Source organism: Eptesicus fuscus, chromosome 13, assembly GCF_027574615.1.
Source record: "Eptesicus fuscus isolate TK198812 chromosome 13, DD_ASM_mEF_20220401, whole genome shotgun sequence".
Lineage (NCBI taxonomy): Eukaryota > Metazoa > Chordata > Mammalia > Chiroptera > Vespertilionidae > Eptesicus > Eptesicus fuscus.
The window spans coordinates 27,350,184-27,364,757 of NC_072485.1; the positions used below are offsets into that span (position 1 = coordinate 27,350,184).

At 39.7% G+C, this 14,574-nt stretch overlaps 1 protein-coding gene across 2 annotated transcripts in view; it reads right to left on the bottom strand.

The window, feature by feature from the left end:
• Positions 1-8,545, bottom strand: part of LOC103296988 (Putative N-acetylated-alpha-linked acidic dipeptidase) — a 57,718-nt gene extending 49,173 nt beyond the window's left edge. For both annotated transcript variants that reach the window (XM_054724895.1, XM_008153609.3), the window contains exons 1-2: positions 8,428-8,545; positions 6,449-6,557 (exon numbers count right to left, since the gene is read on the bottom strand). In XM_054724895.1, the coding sequence (XP_054580870.1) occupies positions 6,449-6,557; positions 8,428-8,545 (227 nt within the window). The remainder of the gene's footprint in view (positions 1-6,448; positions 6,558-8,427) is intronic.
• Between the last annotated feature and the right edge of the window lie 6,029 nt (positions 8,546-14,574).

Sequence of the window (14,574 nt, forward strand, 5' to 3'; positions counted from 1 at the left end):
TCATATATCATGTAAAGACATTTATTTATTTCTAGCTCATTAACTTCTTGAACTTCATCAATTTCTGGTTTTAAATATGGAGGTTTTACTAAAATCAATCTGCCATTCTTAGGGCAATTTAAAAAAATTAATAGGCAACATAGCTATGATGATCCCAACTTCAAATGTTTAATTCTACAGTGTATCTGAACTTTTAATTTGAAAAATCAACTGCCAAGAAAAATAACTCTCAATTTAAAAAATTCCTGTGATTACTTTTTATACTTATGTTAAAATATTTCAAATTGTATTTACAATAATAGTATTAAAATCCCCATTCAGTAAATTTTAAGGCCTTAACAACCTACATAGGATTTATATTGTATATTTTCAAAATATAGAAACAAAAGAATACAATTTTTCTTAATTGATTTTTAGAGAGAGAGGGAGAGGGAGAAATAGAAACATCAATGAGAAACATCAAAATCTATTAGCTGCCTCCTGCATGCCCCCTACTGGTGATCAAGCCAAAAACCTGAGCATGTGCCCTGACGAGGAACTGACTGGTGACCGCTTGGTTCATGAGTGGATGCTCAACCACTGAGCAACACCAGCCAAGCAAAAACACAATATTTTAAATTGTATTTATTGGGGTGACACTGGTTCACAAAACCATAGTTTTCAAGTATAGAACTCAACAAAACATCATCTGCACATTGCATTGTGTGCCCATTCCTGAAAGCACAGGCTCTTCCCCCCCCCCCCCCCCGCCCCACACTCCTTTGCCCATCTCCACCTAACCCCTGGTCCCCTTTTCCCCTTTTTCCTCTGTCTATCACCAGACCATTTATCCATGTGTTTTGTATACATATTTTGGTTTTTGCTTAATCCTTTCTTTCATACAGACCCCAAAAACCCTCCCCTCTGTTATCTGACAGTCTGCTCCATGTATCCATGCCCCTATTTCTATTTTGTTTGTCACTCTATTTTGTTTATTAGATTCCACATGTAAATAAAATCATATGATATTTGTCTTTCTCTGATGGACTTACTTCATTTAGCATAATAATCTTTAGGTCCATCCATGCTGTCCCAAAAGGTATTTTTTTTTTTTTTTGCAGCCAAATAGTATTCTATTGTGTAAACATAATGCTGTTTTTTTTATCTACTCATCTATTGATGGACACTTGGGCTGTTTCTGGATCTTGTCTATTGTAAACAATGCTGCAATGAACATAGGGGTGCATATAGTCTTTCAAATTGATGTTTTGGGTTTCTTCAGATATGTTCCCAGAAGTAGGATCACTGGGTCATAATGCAGTTCCATTTTAATTTTTTGAGGAACTTCCATACTGTTTCCACAATGTCTACAGCAATCTGCATTCCCACCAACAGTGCACAAGGGTTCCCTTTTCTCCACAGCCTCACCAACACTTGTTCATTGATTTATTGATGATAGCCATTCTGACAGGCCTGAGGTGATATATCACTGTGGTTTTAATTTGCATTTCTTTGATGATTAGTGACTTTTAGCATTTTTTCATGTCTATTGGCCAACTGTATGTCCTCTTTGGAGAAGTGTCTATTTAGGCCCTTTGCCCATTTTTTTAATTGGGTTGTTTGTCTTCTTGGTGTTGAGTTGTTTGATTTCTTTATATATTTTTGAAATTAACCTCTTATCAGATATATCATTGGCAATTGTGTTCTCCCATTCAGTGGGTTCCCTTTTCATTTTGTTGATGGTTTTGCTGTACAAAAGTATTTTTGGTTTGATGTAGTTCCATTCGTTTATTTTTTTTCTTTGTTTCCCTTGCTCCAAGAGATATATCTGCAAAAATATTGCCCTGAGAAATGTCTGACATTTTATTGCCTTTTTACTTATAGGATTTTTATTGTTTCCTAACTTACATTTAAGTCTATAAGCCATTTTGAGTTTATCCTTGTGTATTATGTAAGTTGATAATCTAGAATCATTTTTTGCATGTACATGTCAAATTTTCTCAGCACCATTTATTAGAGACTGTCTTTTACCCCATTGGATATTCTTGTCTCTTCTGTCAAATATTAAATAACAACAAACGTGAGGGTTTACTTCTGTGCTCTCTATTCTGTTCCATTGATCTAAATGCCTGTTCTTGTATCAATATCATGCTGTTTTGATTACTATAGCCTTGTAGTATAGTTTGATATCAGGTAATGTGATATCGCCAGCCTTGGTTTTCTTTCACAAGCTTGCTGAGGCTATTCAGGGTCTTTTGTGGTTCCATATAAATTTTTGTGATGAACAGATTACTCCAACACAGTTTCACTGTGGGGGAGAGGGCTAAGGGATGGCCAGGCGGAAGAAGCCAGGCAGCCTCGATTGCCTGCCTCATTAGGCTTTTATTGGAATTTTTATCTTTAGATACAGTCAGTAGGGTGAGTAATCTTGAGAAGACAAATGTGTTTACATTGTCCTCTAGGCAAGGGCACCCAGGGATTAAGCATAAGGATTCCAGTCAACACCCAGGGGTCTGCATGCACACAGACTTGTTTGGAGAAGTCAAGGAATAATAGGGACACTGCCTTCACACTCGCCTAAGTCTCCCCTAAGTTGGAATTCCGGTAAACAGGGCAGGCAGCCTTCCACACACTTCCCTTTTATCAGAATGTCCTCCTTACAAACTTTCCAACCAATTCTCGTGCTTCCCAACATTTTTGGAATATGGTAAGAGTTTTTTTTTTTTTTTATTACTACTTTGATTTTATTAGTTGTAATTGGTCTATTCAGGTTTTCTGATTCTTCCAGATTCAACTTGAAAGATTGTATGTTTCTAGGATTTTATCCATTTGCACAGGCTGTCAAATTTGTTGGCAGGTAGTTATTCATAATATTTTCTTGCAATCCTTCATATTGAAATAGGAATTTTAGGGGTAAGATGGGACAGGTTTGGGAAATTTTAGAAATTTTGGAAATTAAGGGGACCATGGAGGAAAGCACAGGGCTGTAGAGCAGCAGAAGGTATATTCCCATAGAAAGGGGGAGCTGGAAAGCTACAACAGGTACATTTCCATAGAATGAGGGAGCTGGGGACAGCAAAAGGTCTATATTTACAAAATAAAGGGAAGGAAGCCCTTCATCAGAAAGAGAAGAAGCCCAAAGAGAATAGAAAAACATTAAGGAAGGAGGGAGGGAGAACCTCACATGTCCCATGTGAGGTTCAACCTTTGAGCCCAGGAGTTACTATAGTAACAAGTCCAAGGGAATAGTGAGCAATCAGAGGGGATATCAAGGCACCAGGATCTGCAGCCTTTATAAGAAATCGGAAAAAGGAACTCAGTGGGACCCTTTCCCCTCCCTACTTGGAAGTCTGTTCTGTGGGACTCTTTCCCTCTCCCCATGTGGGAATCTGTACTTGTTCTTCAATAAATCTCCACCTTTGCTATACCACTTCCTGTCCGTGGATTCATTCTTCGATTCCGGCGGACAAAGAATCTGGGTTCCAGTCCAAAAATTCCGTATTGATATTTCTGTGGTGTCAGGTGTTACTTCTCCTTTTTCATTTTCAATTTTATTTATTTAGTCCACTCTTTTTTTTTTTTCTTGATGAGTCTGGTTAAAGGTTCATCAACCTTGTTTATCTTTTCAAAGAACCGGTTCTTGGTTTCATTGATCTTTTATATTGTTGTGGAGTTTTTTTAGTCTCTAAGTCATTTATTTCCACTCTAATCTTTATTATTTCCTCCCTTTTACTTACTCTGGAAAAAGAACAGAAATTTAAGAGGCAGCTGAAAGTCTATCTATTCCTTCATCAGTGTATACCTACTGCAAAGAATACAGCAAAATAGCTAACATGTGGCTCTTTTCCTCTATTTTACACAGATCACAAACTGTGACATAACTGAAGCAGATGCAGATTAGGCATATTTCCTAAAGTCACAGCTACAACTGTGTCCCTACAAGCAAGAAGTGTTGTTATGAGGAGTCTTGAACATGCTCACATAAAAAAAAAAAAAAAAGGAGACTTTATCATACTTTGCTATATGATTGAAACTTCTTTTATCAGTTTCATTCTCACCAACTAGGATACAGCCATGTGCTATGATCAGGGTTGAACCCACTCATTTAGAGCAAAGCTGATCCTGAAAAAGACAAGTAGAAAAAAAGACTCCTTTTCAAGAATGAGTAAGTTAATCGGTATAAAATCAGACAAGTGGTGTATTTCAGGTTTTGCCACTAACATATGTAATCCTGGCCATGGCAGAAATTTCTCATCTGTACATGGGAGGCTGCAGCCACCTCACTTGTTCTCAAAAATTTGAGGCTCAATTAGATAACTGACATTAAACAGCAGTTTTGACATTATTTGTTGTTTTAATCAATTGAGAAGTATGTCACAAGTAATTTGTTGATCCTGCAAGAATACCAATTTTTAAAAAAATAGTAATAATTCTAAATTGTTTAAAATTGCTAACAATTTGTATGGGAAGATTGGAAATCTGGAGTTCAGAAGGCTTCTGGAGATTCTGCAGTCCTTGGAGGGATGAATGAGGGTTCTCTTAATCTCTTCCTTTTGTGTGTTAATGATAAACATCCTTGAATTCTGAACAGTTAGAACAGCCTGGTCAGGGCCATAGAGAATAATCAAGATGCTGACTGTTTCAATCTTGCTTGAGGGTCCAAAAAAAGAAATAAACAAAAGACATTAATTTTTATTCTTTTCTGGTCAATCCATACCACATGAAAGGAAAGAGAGAAGGAACCAGGGACAGCAGCTCTAAATATTAAACCTTGCCTGACCTCCATTTTAATTATAGCTATTATAATTAACTAGTAGCTCTGCACACGAATCCGTGCTCCAGTAGCTCTCTGCCTGCTGCCCCCCCCCCCCCGGAGTTCCCTTCACCCCCTCCAGCCATGCCCTCATAGTTTGCTGCCCTGCCCTCTCCTGTAGCTCTCCACAGCCTGCTTGTAGCTCACTGCCCCACCCTCCTGCTGATCTGTGATCTGGTCATTAAGATTCAAAGCGTAAGGACCATCTGCATATTACATCTTTATTATATAGGATTACAGTGAAATAGCAAGAGGCAGAGGATGGATTTCCAAAGTTTAAGCTTCAGGGTCTCTCTGTTGAAAAGGCCCTGCCAAAGACCTGGGAGGTGCCTCAACAAATATTTACTCATAGTTTTGATTCTATCAAAATTAAAATAGGCATATGTGTCTATATGATTATGTGTGTACACAACTATGCACATGTATGTATGTATATATAAAACTCTTGTTATATAAAATTATAACTTGTATTCACTAAAGAATCTTTCAATTACTATAAGGGACAAGTATTTTTTAACACATGCACTAAGCAAATTTGTTTTAAAAAAATGGACTTCACTCAGCCGGTGTTGTTCAGTGGTTAAGCGTCAGCCCATGAACCAAGTGGTCACTGGTTCGATTCCCGGTCTGGGCACATGCCCGGGTTGTGGGCTTGATACCCAGAGGAGGGCATACAGAAGACAGCCTATCAATGTTAATGTTTCTCTCTCATTGATATTTCTAGCTCTCTCTCCCTCTCCTTTCCTCTCTCTAAAATAAATAAAATGACATACTTAAAAATAAATAAACAAATGAACTTCATGCTTTGAAAAGCTAAAATTCTAATCAAATATATATATACAGTCTATACAAGGGTTTTATTTTTAGTTGCTTTAAAAATACATTTTTAATTTACTCAATTACCTCTTTGGCTCTACACTAGAAAGCTATTTCAGGAAATAGGAAGCTAGATTGTAAACTATGTCACATATATGCTCTCTAAGTTCATCCTCATCACAGCTGTATCATTGTCCTCATGTTATAGATGCAGAAAGGAGGGCTGAGGAAGGTTAAGTATTCACTCAAAGTTACTTTGCTATCAATGGGCAAAGATGAAATGTAAAGTCAAATTTGAATTTAAGTCCACATTTATTATTTTGACCAAAATACACTATCTTCCTCTAAAACAGAAGAAAACAAATTCCACCAACCAAATCCAGCACATTTCCTGGTTTTGTATAGCCCACAGCTAAGAATGGTCATCACATTTCATAGGTGAAAAATCATATAAAATTCAAATAGATGACATAATTATATAAAATTCAAATTTTAGTGTCCATAACTAAAGTTTTATCAGAACTGCCACACTTGTTCATTTATGCAGTTTCTATGGCTTCTTTTGTGCTACAATAGCAGAGCTGGGTTTGTGACAGAGATCAGCTGGCCTACAAAAGCAGGCGCCTTCCACAGAGTTGGCTGACTCCTGCTTTAAAACATCCATACCGGTTTAGTTCAGCTGCAATACATAATCCTGTCCAGATAAAATGTGATACAAGATCTTCAACAAATAAAGCTTTTAAAAAGTCAGTTCCTGTATGTGCAATTTTGGATCAAAACTTTGAAACAGATTAAATTTTCCAACAAACTGTCCATATAAACTTTCAAGTATATGCTTACTATAAGAATGTTTTGATGTTCTCAGCTTTCAGTTCATCCAAAAATGCCTTCTTCATGTTATGCTGTGGAACGATGTCAGGAGCTTCATTGGAAGATTTTATAAACCATCCTGTAGAATACATACAAATATAGAAATGAGAAGTGAGCTCATGGACAGGCCCTATTCTTCCTTATTATTTTTTCTACCATATGTAAAATATTCTTCCTTATTATTTTTTCTACCAATGACCTCCAGCATTCATTGCAATTTTCTGAGATTTATTTTGCCTACTTCTACAGAGAAAAAAAAATCATGCACACAGACTTTTAAATTATAAATCAACTTCTACATATTTTATCTGATTTCAATGATTAGATTGCTATTATTCTAAGAAATGTTTTATGAGGAAATCCACACTAAAATTAAATGTTTCAACTAATAGGGATAAACAAGATCTCTTGAAAATTAAGGTTATAAGGAGCTCCATATATTTCCAGGGACTGTTCTCTGCTGATACAGAATAAGCTCTTAGTCAAAGTTTATAATGAAGTAATTATGAGTATGTTTCAAGTACATAAGTTATTTCAAAGAGTTAAAGGAAACTCAGACCTGTAATTTGTTTTGGCTCAAAAACTAAAGGAAAATAAACGAAGCTTTTATGTTTTCAGTTGAAGTAGGCTTGAGAAGTTCAACTTCTCAAAGCCACAGTGAAATGATAATTTACCCATCATCTCCGCAAGACAAGACACCCAGTGCACACAGGCCAGAGGCAATGGGTAGCCAGAAGACATAGAAAGGAAGCCCTTGTAGCTGGCTTTTAAACTCAGGGAAAGGATTACAGGATTTATTTAGAGAAATAATATGATCTGGGCATAAAGGAGTTACCAAAATCAGCACTCAACTTTCCAGTTATTAATCTCTCTCTCTCTCTCACACACACACACACACACACACACACACAGGCACACTGAAATAAATAGTTGGCAGCAAGTGGCAATCCAGGTCCACCTGTACACAAAACAAAGGATTAGCCTGTGGGGTCTGGGAAGGACACACCGAGGATTAAATGCTGGAACTGAGATCTGGAGAATGAACTGGATGAAGGGGAGAGAGGCTTGTGGGGGAGGGGAGAGCAGAGAATCGGAGTGAAAATAATGTGTCAGCCACTGAGCAATGAGTACAAGATGGGGCTGAGGGCTATAGTCGGAATAAAATGCCCTGAAGAGATACAGGTTTTAATCCCCATGCCAACCTTGCCATTTTTACAACTGAGAACATGGAAACTTAATTTGAAGTGTGTCTTTACGGAGCCCTTATCTCACGTAAGCCCCACAACACCCCTAGGCAGTTACTAATATCCACATGTTAGCATGAGTAGGATGTGGCTCAGAAATTTTTTTAATGATCCTTAAGGTCACCCAGGAGGCAAGAGGGCTAAGTTGCGTTGACCTAGCTAGCTGGTCTATGCACTGGTCTTCTGAGTCCAGGAAAGGGCCGCACTGGGGTGGCTCAGGGGTTGGACATGGACCTATGAACCAGGAGGTCGCAGTTCGAGTCCCAGTGGTCAGGACACATGCCTGGGTTGTGGGCTGGATCCCCAGGTCGGGGCATGCAGGAGGCAGCCGATCCTTGAATCTTAGCTCAGGAGTAGAAACAGACCCCAGACAGGTAAGAGTCATTTCCTGCAAAGCTCCCTGGACAACCTGCTGCTCCCCCTAAAACATACCAGTTCCCCAGGCCCCAGAGGGTGGACCTTCGGAAGTCCGGTTTCAGGGTCTCTCCCTCCTACTCCTTACCCTGGGTGCCTGTCCTACAGGAGCTTGTCCAGAGCGCAACCCTGCACCGCCCCCCGGGAACCCTCATCTAGTTGGCGGGGGTTCATCCCCACCTTCCCCCAATCCAAACCACCGTCCCGGGACCCCACATCGCCGGGCGCCGCGAGTCCCGCCAAGCACGGAACTGCGGGGTAAGCTGGGGTGTGCGCGGCCGGCGCCCCTACCGAGGAGGAAGCCGCCGAGGAACAGCCCGGCGGCCAGCAGCAGCGCCCCAGCGCACAGCCAGCGCGGGCGGCGCAGGGCGACGAAGGTCGAGTCGGTCTCGGGAAGGGGGTTCCACATCGCGCAGGGCGGCGGCTCCGGGGACCGGCGGCTCCGGGCACCTGCGCCTCTGCTGCGGCCCCGCTGCGGGTGGAAGGCTTCCTGCAGCCCAGGCCCAGGGGATCCGCGACTTCCCGGGAGGCTAGGATCCACTCCCGGCCCGGGGTCCAGTTTCTCCGCCCTCAAGGTATTTCTAGCTGATGTTCAACCAATCCCAGCGAGAGGGAGGCCGTGGAAGTGGCCAGAAAGGAAAACCCGGCCCGGCCCCTCGGGAGAAACGCTTAAAAAAGTTTTATCTTGAAAAGTTCTAGCTCTCGGTTATTCACCAAAAGGGGGGGAAAAGGAAGGAAGGGAAGGAGGAAGCAGCTGGTCTCCTTTCTTCACTTCCAGTCCAAAATCTGATTCTCAAAAAGACAAGTAAGGGTTGCCGGTGTAATTTAATAGAATGCTCCCCTTTCGTCTGTCTAGAAAAATGTGCAGGGAGGGACCTGGCTCCAGGCTAGTTGTTAGACTAAACTAAATGATCTCTCAAATGTTTGTTGTTTTTTTCAGCTCTGAAATCCTATTAAATACTTTATGGCACTATAATGAGTAAAGTCAAGTAAAAAAAAAAAGAAAAAAGAAAGGAATCACAGAGAGAAGGGAGGGGTGGGGTAGGTGGGTGAGAAGAGATCAACCAAAAACCTTGTATGCATATATGCATAACCCGTGGTCACAAACTATAGGGTGGTGAAGACCTGGGGCTGGGGGCAGGGGCGGGCTAGAAGGAGTCAAAGGGGAAAAGGAGGACATATGTAATACTTTCAACAATAAAGCTTTAAAAAAAAATTCGTGTTCCATTCTGATTGTTGGATTGTCTAGGAGGTGGTGGTGTCAAGCTGAATTACCACTGTGCTCTTTCTCTTAATGAACATCATTGATTTTAATAAACTATTTTATTAAACCGTTTTTAAAGAAATTATATTGTAACTTGCTGAAGGCAAGTTTTCCAGTTCAATCATTCATTCATTGAAAGTGTATTTATATTTTTTGTTGTTGTTAATTCTCATCAAAGGATTTTCTTTTCCCATTGATTTTTAGAAAGAGTAGAAGGGATGGGGAGAGACAGAGAGAAAGAAACATCGCCCTAACCGGTTTGGCTCAGTGGATAGAGCGTCAGCCTGCGGACTGAAGGGTTCCAGGTTCTATTCCGGTCAAGGACATGTACCTTGGTTGTGGGTACAACCCCAGTAGGGGGTGTGCAGTAGGCAGCTGATCAATGGTTCTCTCTCACTGATGTTTCTAACTCTCTATCCTTCTCCCTTTCTCTCTGTAAAAAAATCAATAAAATATATTTTTTAAAAAAGAAACATCAACTCATCTCTCACACTGATTGATTGCCACTTGCACATGCCTGACTTGCACGTGCCTGGACTGGGCCTATGATTGAGCCTGCAACAGAGTCCTTGACAGGAATCAAACCAGTGATCCTTCAGTCCATGGGCCTACACTAACTATGGAGCAAAACCAGGTAGGGCTGAAAGTGTATTTATTAAATGGTTATTTTGTACCAGGAATTACGGATACAAATATGTGTAAAATAAAGTCCCTCACCTCAAGAAGTTACAATATAATAGATACACAATCAAGAGAAACAAGAGAGTTTCCAACTGGGTTTCACATTATTCTTCTTCTAGAAGTCCTTATATGAAAAGTCATCTACCATCTTTCCTCAATAGTTGAAGAAGGAAGTGTTAGGTCTCCGAAGGAGGAACGCACGAGGCCAGGGCGGTGAGGTATTACGACTTTATTGGATCATCAGCACACCAGGTGGCTGAGCCTGGATGGCTCCAGCACCCAGTGATGGGAGTCAGCGGTTTTTAAAAGACTTCTGATGGGCTTTTTCTGGGAAGAGAGTTCTCTGTGCAGGTCCGGAGGGGAGGGATAAGGGAATGTGGTCTCAGCAAGTAAAGTGTGGTCTCAGCAAAAGGGAATGTCCATAGTGAAATGGCCTGAAAAGTCAGTTCCCAGGGGAGGGGTATCGACTCACTTATTTGACCAGACCTAACAGGAGGTATAATGTGATCTAATGCTTACCAAAGCAAATTACACTAATCATTAGTTTCCTCATATATGAAAGAGAAATAATAGAAGTGACAACAGAAAAACCTCATTTGGCTTGCATAACCACATATTAGAGATTTTTTAATTCTTTTGGGGAAAGTCCTGATAATTACATGAAATAATTCATCTAAAGCACATAGTGCATTGCCTTCCATGTTTAATGTATTTATAATATTAATCTATAATAATAAAAGGGTAATATGCTAATTGACCGGATGTCATTCCGGACATCCTTCCTAACAAAACTATGGCTGGAGGGAAGCCACCCTGGGTCCTGGGTGCCTACAGGCAGCCTGAGGGAAGCCAGCCCGAGTCCCAGGTGCCAGAGGGAAGCCAGTGTAGGCAGCCGGGGGAAGGAAGGCCTACTCTTGCACGAATTTTGTGCATCAGGCCTCTAGTTAATTATAAAAGGTATGTCTTCCCCACCAGACTGCAAGTCCCATGAGGAGAGGAGCAATCCTTTTTATAAGATCTGACACATGTTTATTCTTGTTTTGATACTAATACTGATCTCTATTTTTCTTTCATTTTTGTTAGCTTTTTTTTTTTTTTTTTTTTTACACATTTTACTCTTTTATTTCCTTTCAGATTTTGTTTCATGGTGCTAGGGTCCATATCTTGTTCCTGTCTGTTTTCTAGAGTTACACAATAACATCCTTTGAAATGAATGAATGCTATGCTAAGCAATGAAGCGATTATGAGGTATAAGAAATGATTACTGTTATTGAAGAACTTTAGTCAAAGTGGGAAGACGAGGCCTAAATAAAAGGTTAAATAACAATAGCCGAAAGCGGAGATTAAAAAAACAGCAACAGCTTGTGTTCAGGAGAACATATGCAGTCCTAATGATTCATATTAACTTCAATAGCTCTTGCTGGAAAAATATATTGAAATATTTTATAGTGCCATATGCCCTTCCATACACACACATACAAGAAAATGTGTGGCACTACTTTGTGGGTAGGCAGAGAAGGTAAAATATGACCTAACTAGCTTTTTCTTCTCTAAGTGCAGGAAATGGTAGATTCCAGAATAGAAACATTAAATAAGGAAAAGGTAATATACCTGCCTCTGCTACTAGCATTTCATCCCATCTAAAAGGCATTTCTTAATTATCACCATGGCCCAAGTACTGGGTGAAAGGTTCAGGGTTGGGCTGAGGTCCCACAGAATGGACTCAAGACTTAGTGTAATCAAAATGATGTTTATTTGAGGCACCTGGGTGCAGGTGGTCTGACTGGAGAAAGAGCCAGCGGTGAACTGGGGAGGGAGCAGGCTTTTTATGTGCTCAGGGAGAGCTGCAGACAGGGCTTCGGCTTGTCCCAGGTATCAGGACCGTGCCCGGTCCTAGTTTTATGGCCTTGTCCTTTGCCCTTCTGCTGGCGCCAGACGTCCTTTCTTGATAGGCTGTGCAGGGGTGATGGTTTTCAGGAATTTCTGTGAAATAACCACTCAAGGGGAGCATGTTTGTGCAGGGCTTAGGCTAGCAGAATGAGCTTTCCCTTTGACATTTGTGAGATTTTGTAAGGCTCAAGCCTGTGTTCTCCAGTTAACCTTTTCACTGGCTGGGTCATAGAAACACCAAAAAATAAAACAAAACAAAAAACAAAACTTTTTTTTTTTTTCTTAAGCTGCGATTTCTGATTCTTGGAATTGTAAATGTTCCGTGAAAAGCTGATGCACAATAGGTCGTAGGCATTATGACTCCCACCTGTGCCCGGCTAGAATTGATTACAGTAGTTCCACGCCCCACCCTCCCTCAATATGGTTTAGCTTTCTTCAGTCTCACTTTCTGTAGTTGCAGTTATCAGTGGTCAATCAAGGTCTAAAATATTAAATAGACAATTCCAAAAATAAACAATTCATTAAATTTTGAGTTTTCTTGCATAGCGTGCTGAAATCTCGCGATATCCTGGCAATCCCAGCCTGGACGAGAACCATCGCTTTCTTTAACCACACAGCAGCTGGCTAGATTATAGTGATGGTGGCAATTGGAATATGAGAAAGAGAAGCCATAAAGTGCTTCCTTTAAGAAAAAAAAAGTGAAAGTTCTTGACTAAAGAAAAAAAAATTCCTATACTCAGATTGTTAAGTTCTTCGGTAAGAACAGAGTCTTCTTCCGGTGAAGCTGTGAAGAAGGAAAAAGAAATTCATGCTAGTTTTGCTGCTGCAGCTCAAAAAGCAAAAATTACGGCCACAGTGCATGGTAAGTAATTATTTAAGATGGGAAAGGTATTAAATTTGTGGATAGAAGACAAGACATAGTCTGTTATGGCTCCACGATATGCCTGATGAATCTTCAGAAGGCCAATAGTCGCCTGACGCTGCGTCAACACATACGTCACCACGTCTACATCACCACGCTACGTCATTTACCTCACGTCATCTCACGTAGGCACGGTGTCAGCTAACATCCAAGAAGTGTGAGTACAGTACAATAGGATATTTTGAGAGAGAAACCACATTCATATAACTCATTACAATATATTGTTATAATTTTTTTTTAAATTAGTTGTTAACCTTTTACTGTGTCTAATTTATAAAATAAACTTTATCATAGGTATGTATATATAGGGAAAGCAGTATGTTGGGTGTGGTAGTATCTGTGGTTTCAGACATCTACTGGGGGGCGGGGGTGGTCTTGGAACATAGCCGCTGCAGATCAGGGGGGAACCACAGTATTTTTAAATCAGAAAAAAATAGTTACAGGCTAACTAGCCTTGGAGAGACTGTACATAATCTAACCTTGTTAGGATGAAATGGTTTAAAACAGCATGGACCAAGAAATCCTGAAATTTTCCTGTGAATTGAGGTGGAAGAAGTCTCGAGAGCTCTAACAGGTCAGATTGATTTTCCAAGGTCTCTAGTCTGATTTTAATTCCCCAATTAAGAACTATATGTGGATTCTAATTTTTTTTTAAACTTCATCAGAAGATATTTTCCATTGATTTTTAGAGAGAGTGGACGGGAGAGGAAGAGACAGAGAGAAATACTGACGTGAGAGAGATACATCCATTGGTTGCCTCCTACCAGGACCAGGAGCCTGCAACTAGGTACATGCCCTTGACCGGAATGGAACCGGGGACCCTTCAGTCTGCAGGCGGACTCGATCCACTGAGCCACACTGGCTAGGGCTGGATTCTAAATTTTTAACAAAGCATTGTAGGCTGTCTACATTTTGAACTCTTTTTGGCAGCATTCTCCATTACTTTTCCTGTCATATACTTTTATGTAATTTACTTAGTCTTGCTAATTCTATTTACTCATCTATAAAATAGGAATAATAAAATTCCATTTGTACATAGTAGTTTAAAAGGTTAGCAAAGAGGTCTAGCATTTAGATAACTGAATGAGTGACAAATGCAGTCATTCTATATTTTTAAAAAATTCATATAAAATCAATAGCTTATTTGAACAGACCATTTAAAATAAACCCTCATATATGTACTCAGTAATCTCCTGTGTTTAAAACCAATACATTATCATTATGGTAACCTAAAGTTAAGGAAAACCCATTTTTATAAAAACAGTAAATAAACACATTCCAAATAGTAAAAATAAAATATTCTGTGTATAATACTAAGATTTCTTTTACAAGTTGAAAGAGATCATATCAGTAAAAATGATAATGAGGATAAGATGTATCCCTATAGACATGAACTAAGTGAAAGAGTGTTATACTCATCTCTGGGATTTGTTCAAGAGAAAACAATATAAATTATTTTAGTTACTTTTATCCCCAGCCTCAAATACAAATTTACTTTTCAAAAATACTTCCTCGAGGAAAAATTTTAATATTTCCTGAATGCTAGTTAAAGTATAAACACAGCATTCCTGAACTCTAAATTATACACTAAAAGGCATAGCACAGAAAGATAAAAGAACTAACTTCTCCAAGTGATTATATACATATATATATATGTGTGTGTGTGTGTGTGTGTGTTTAA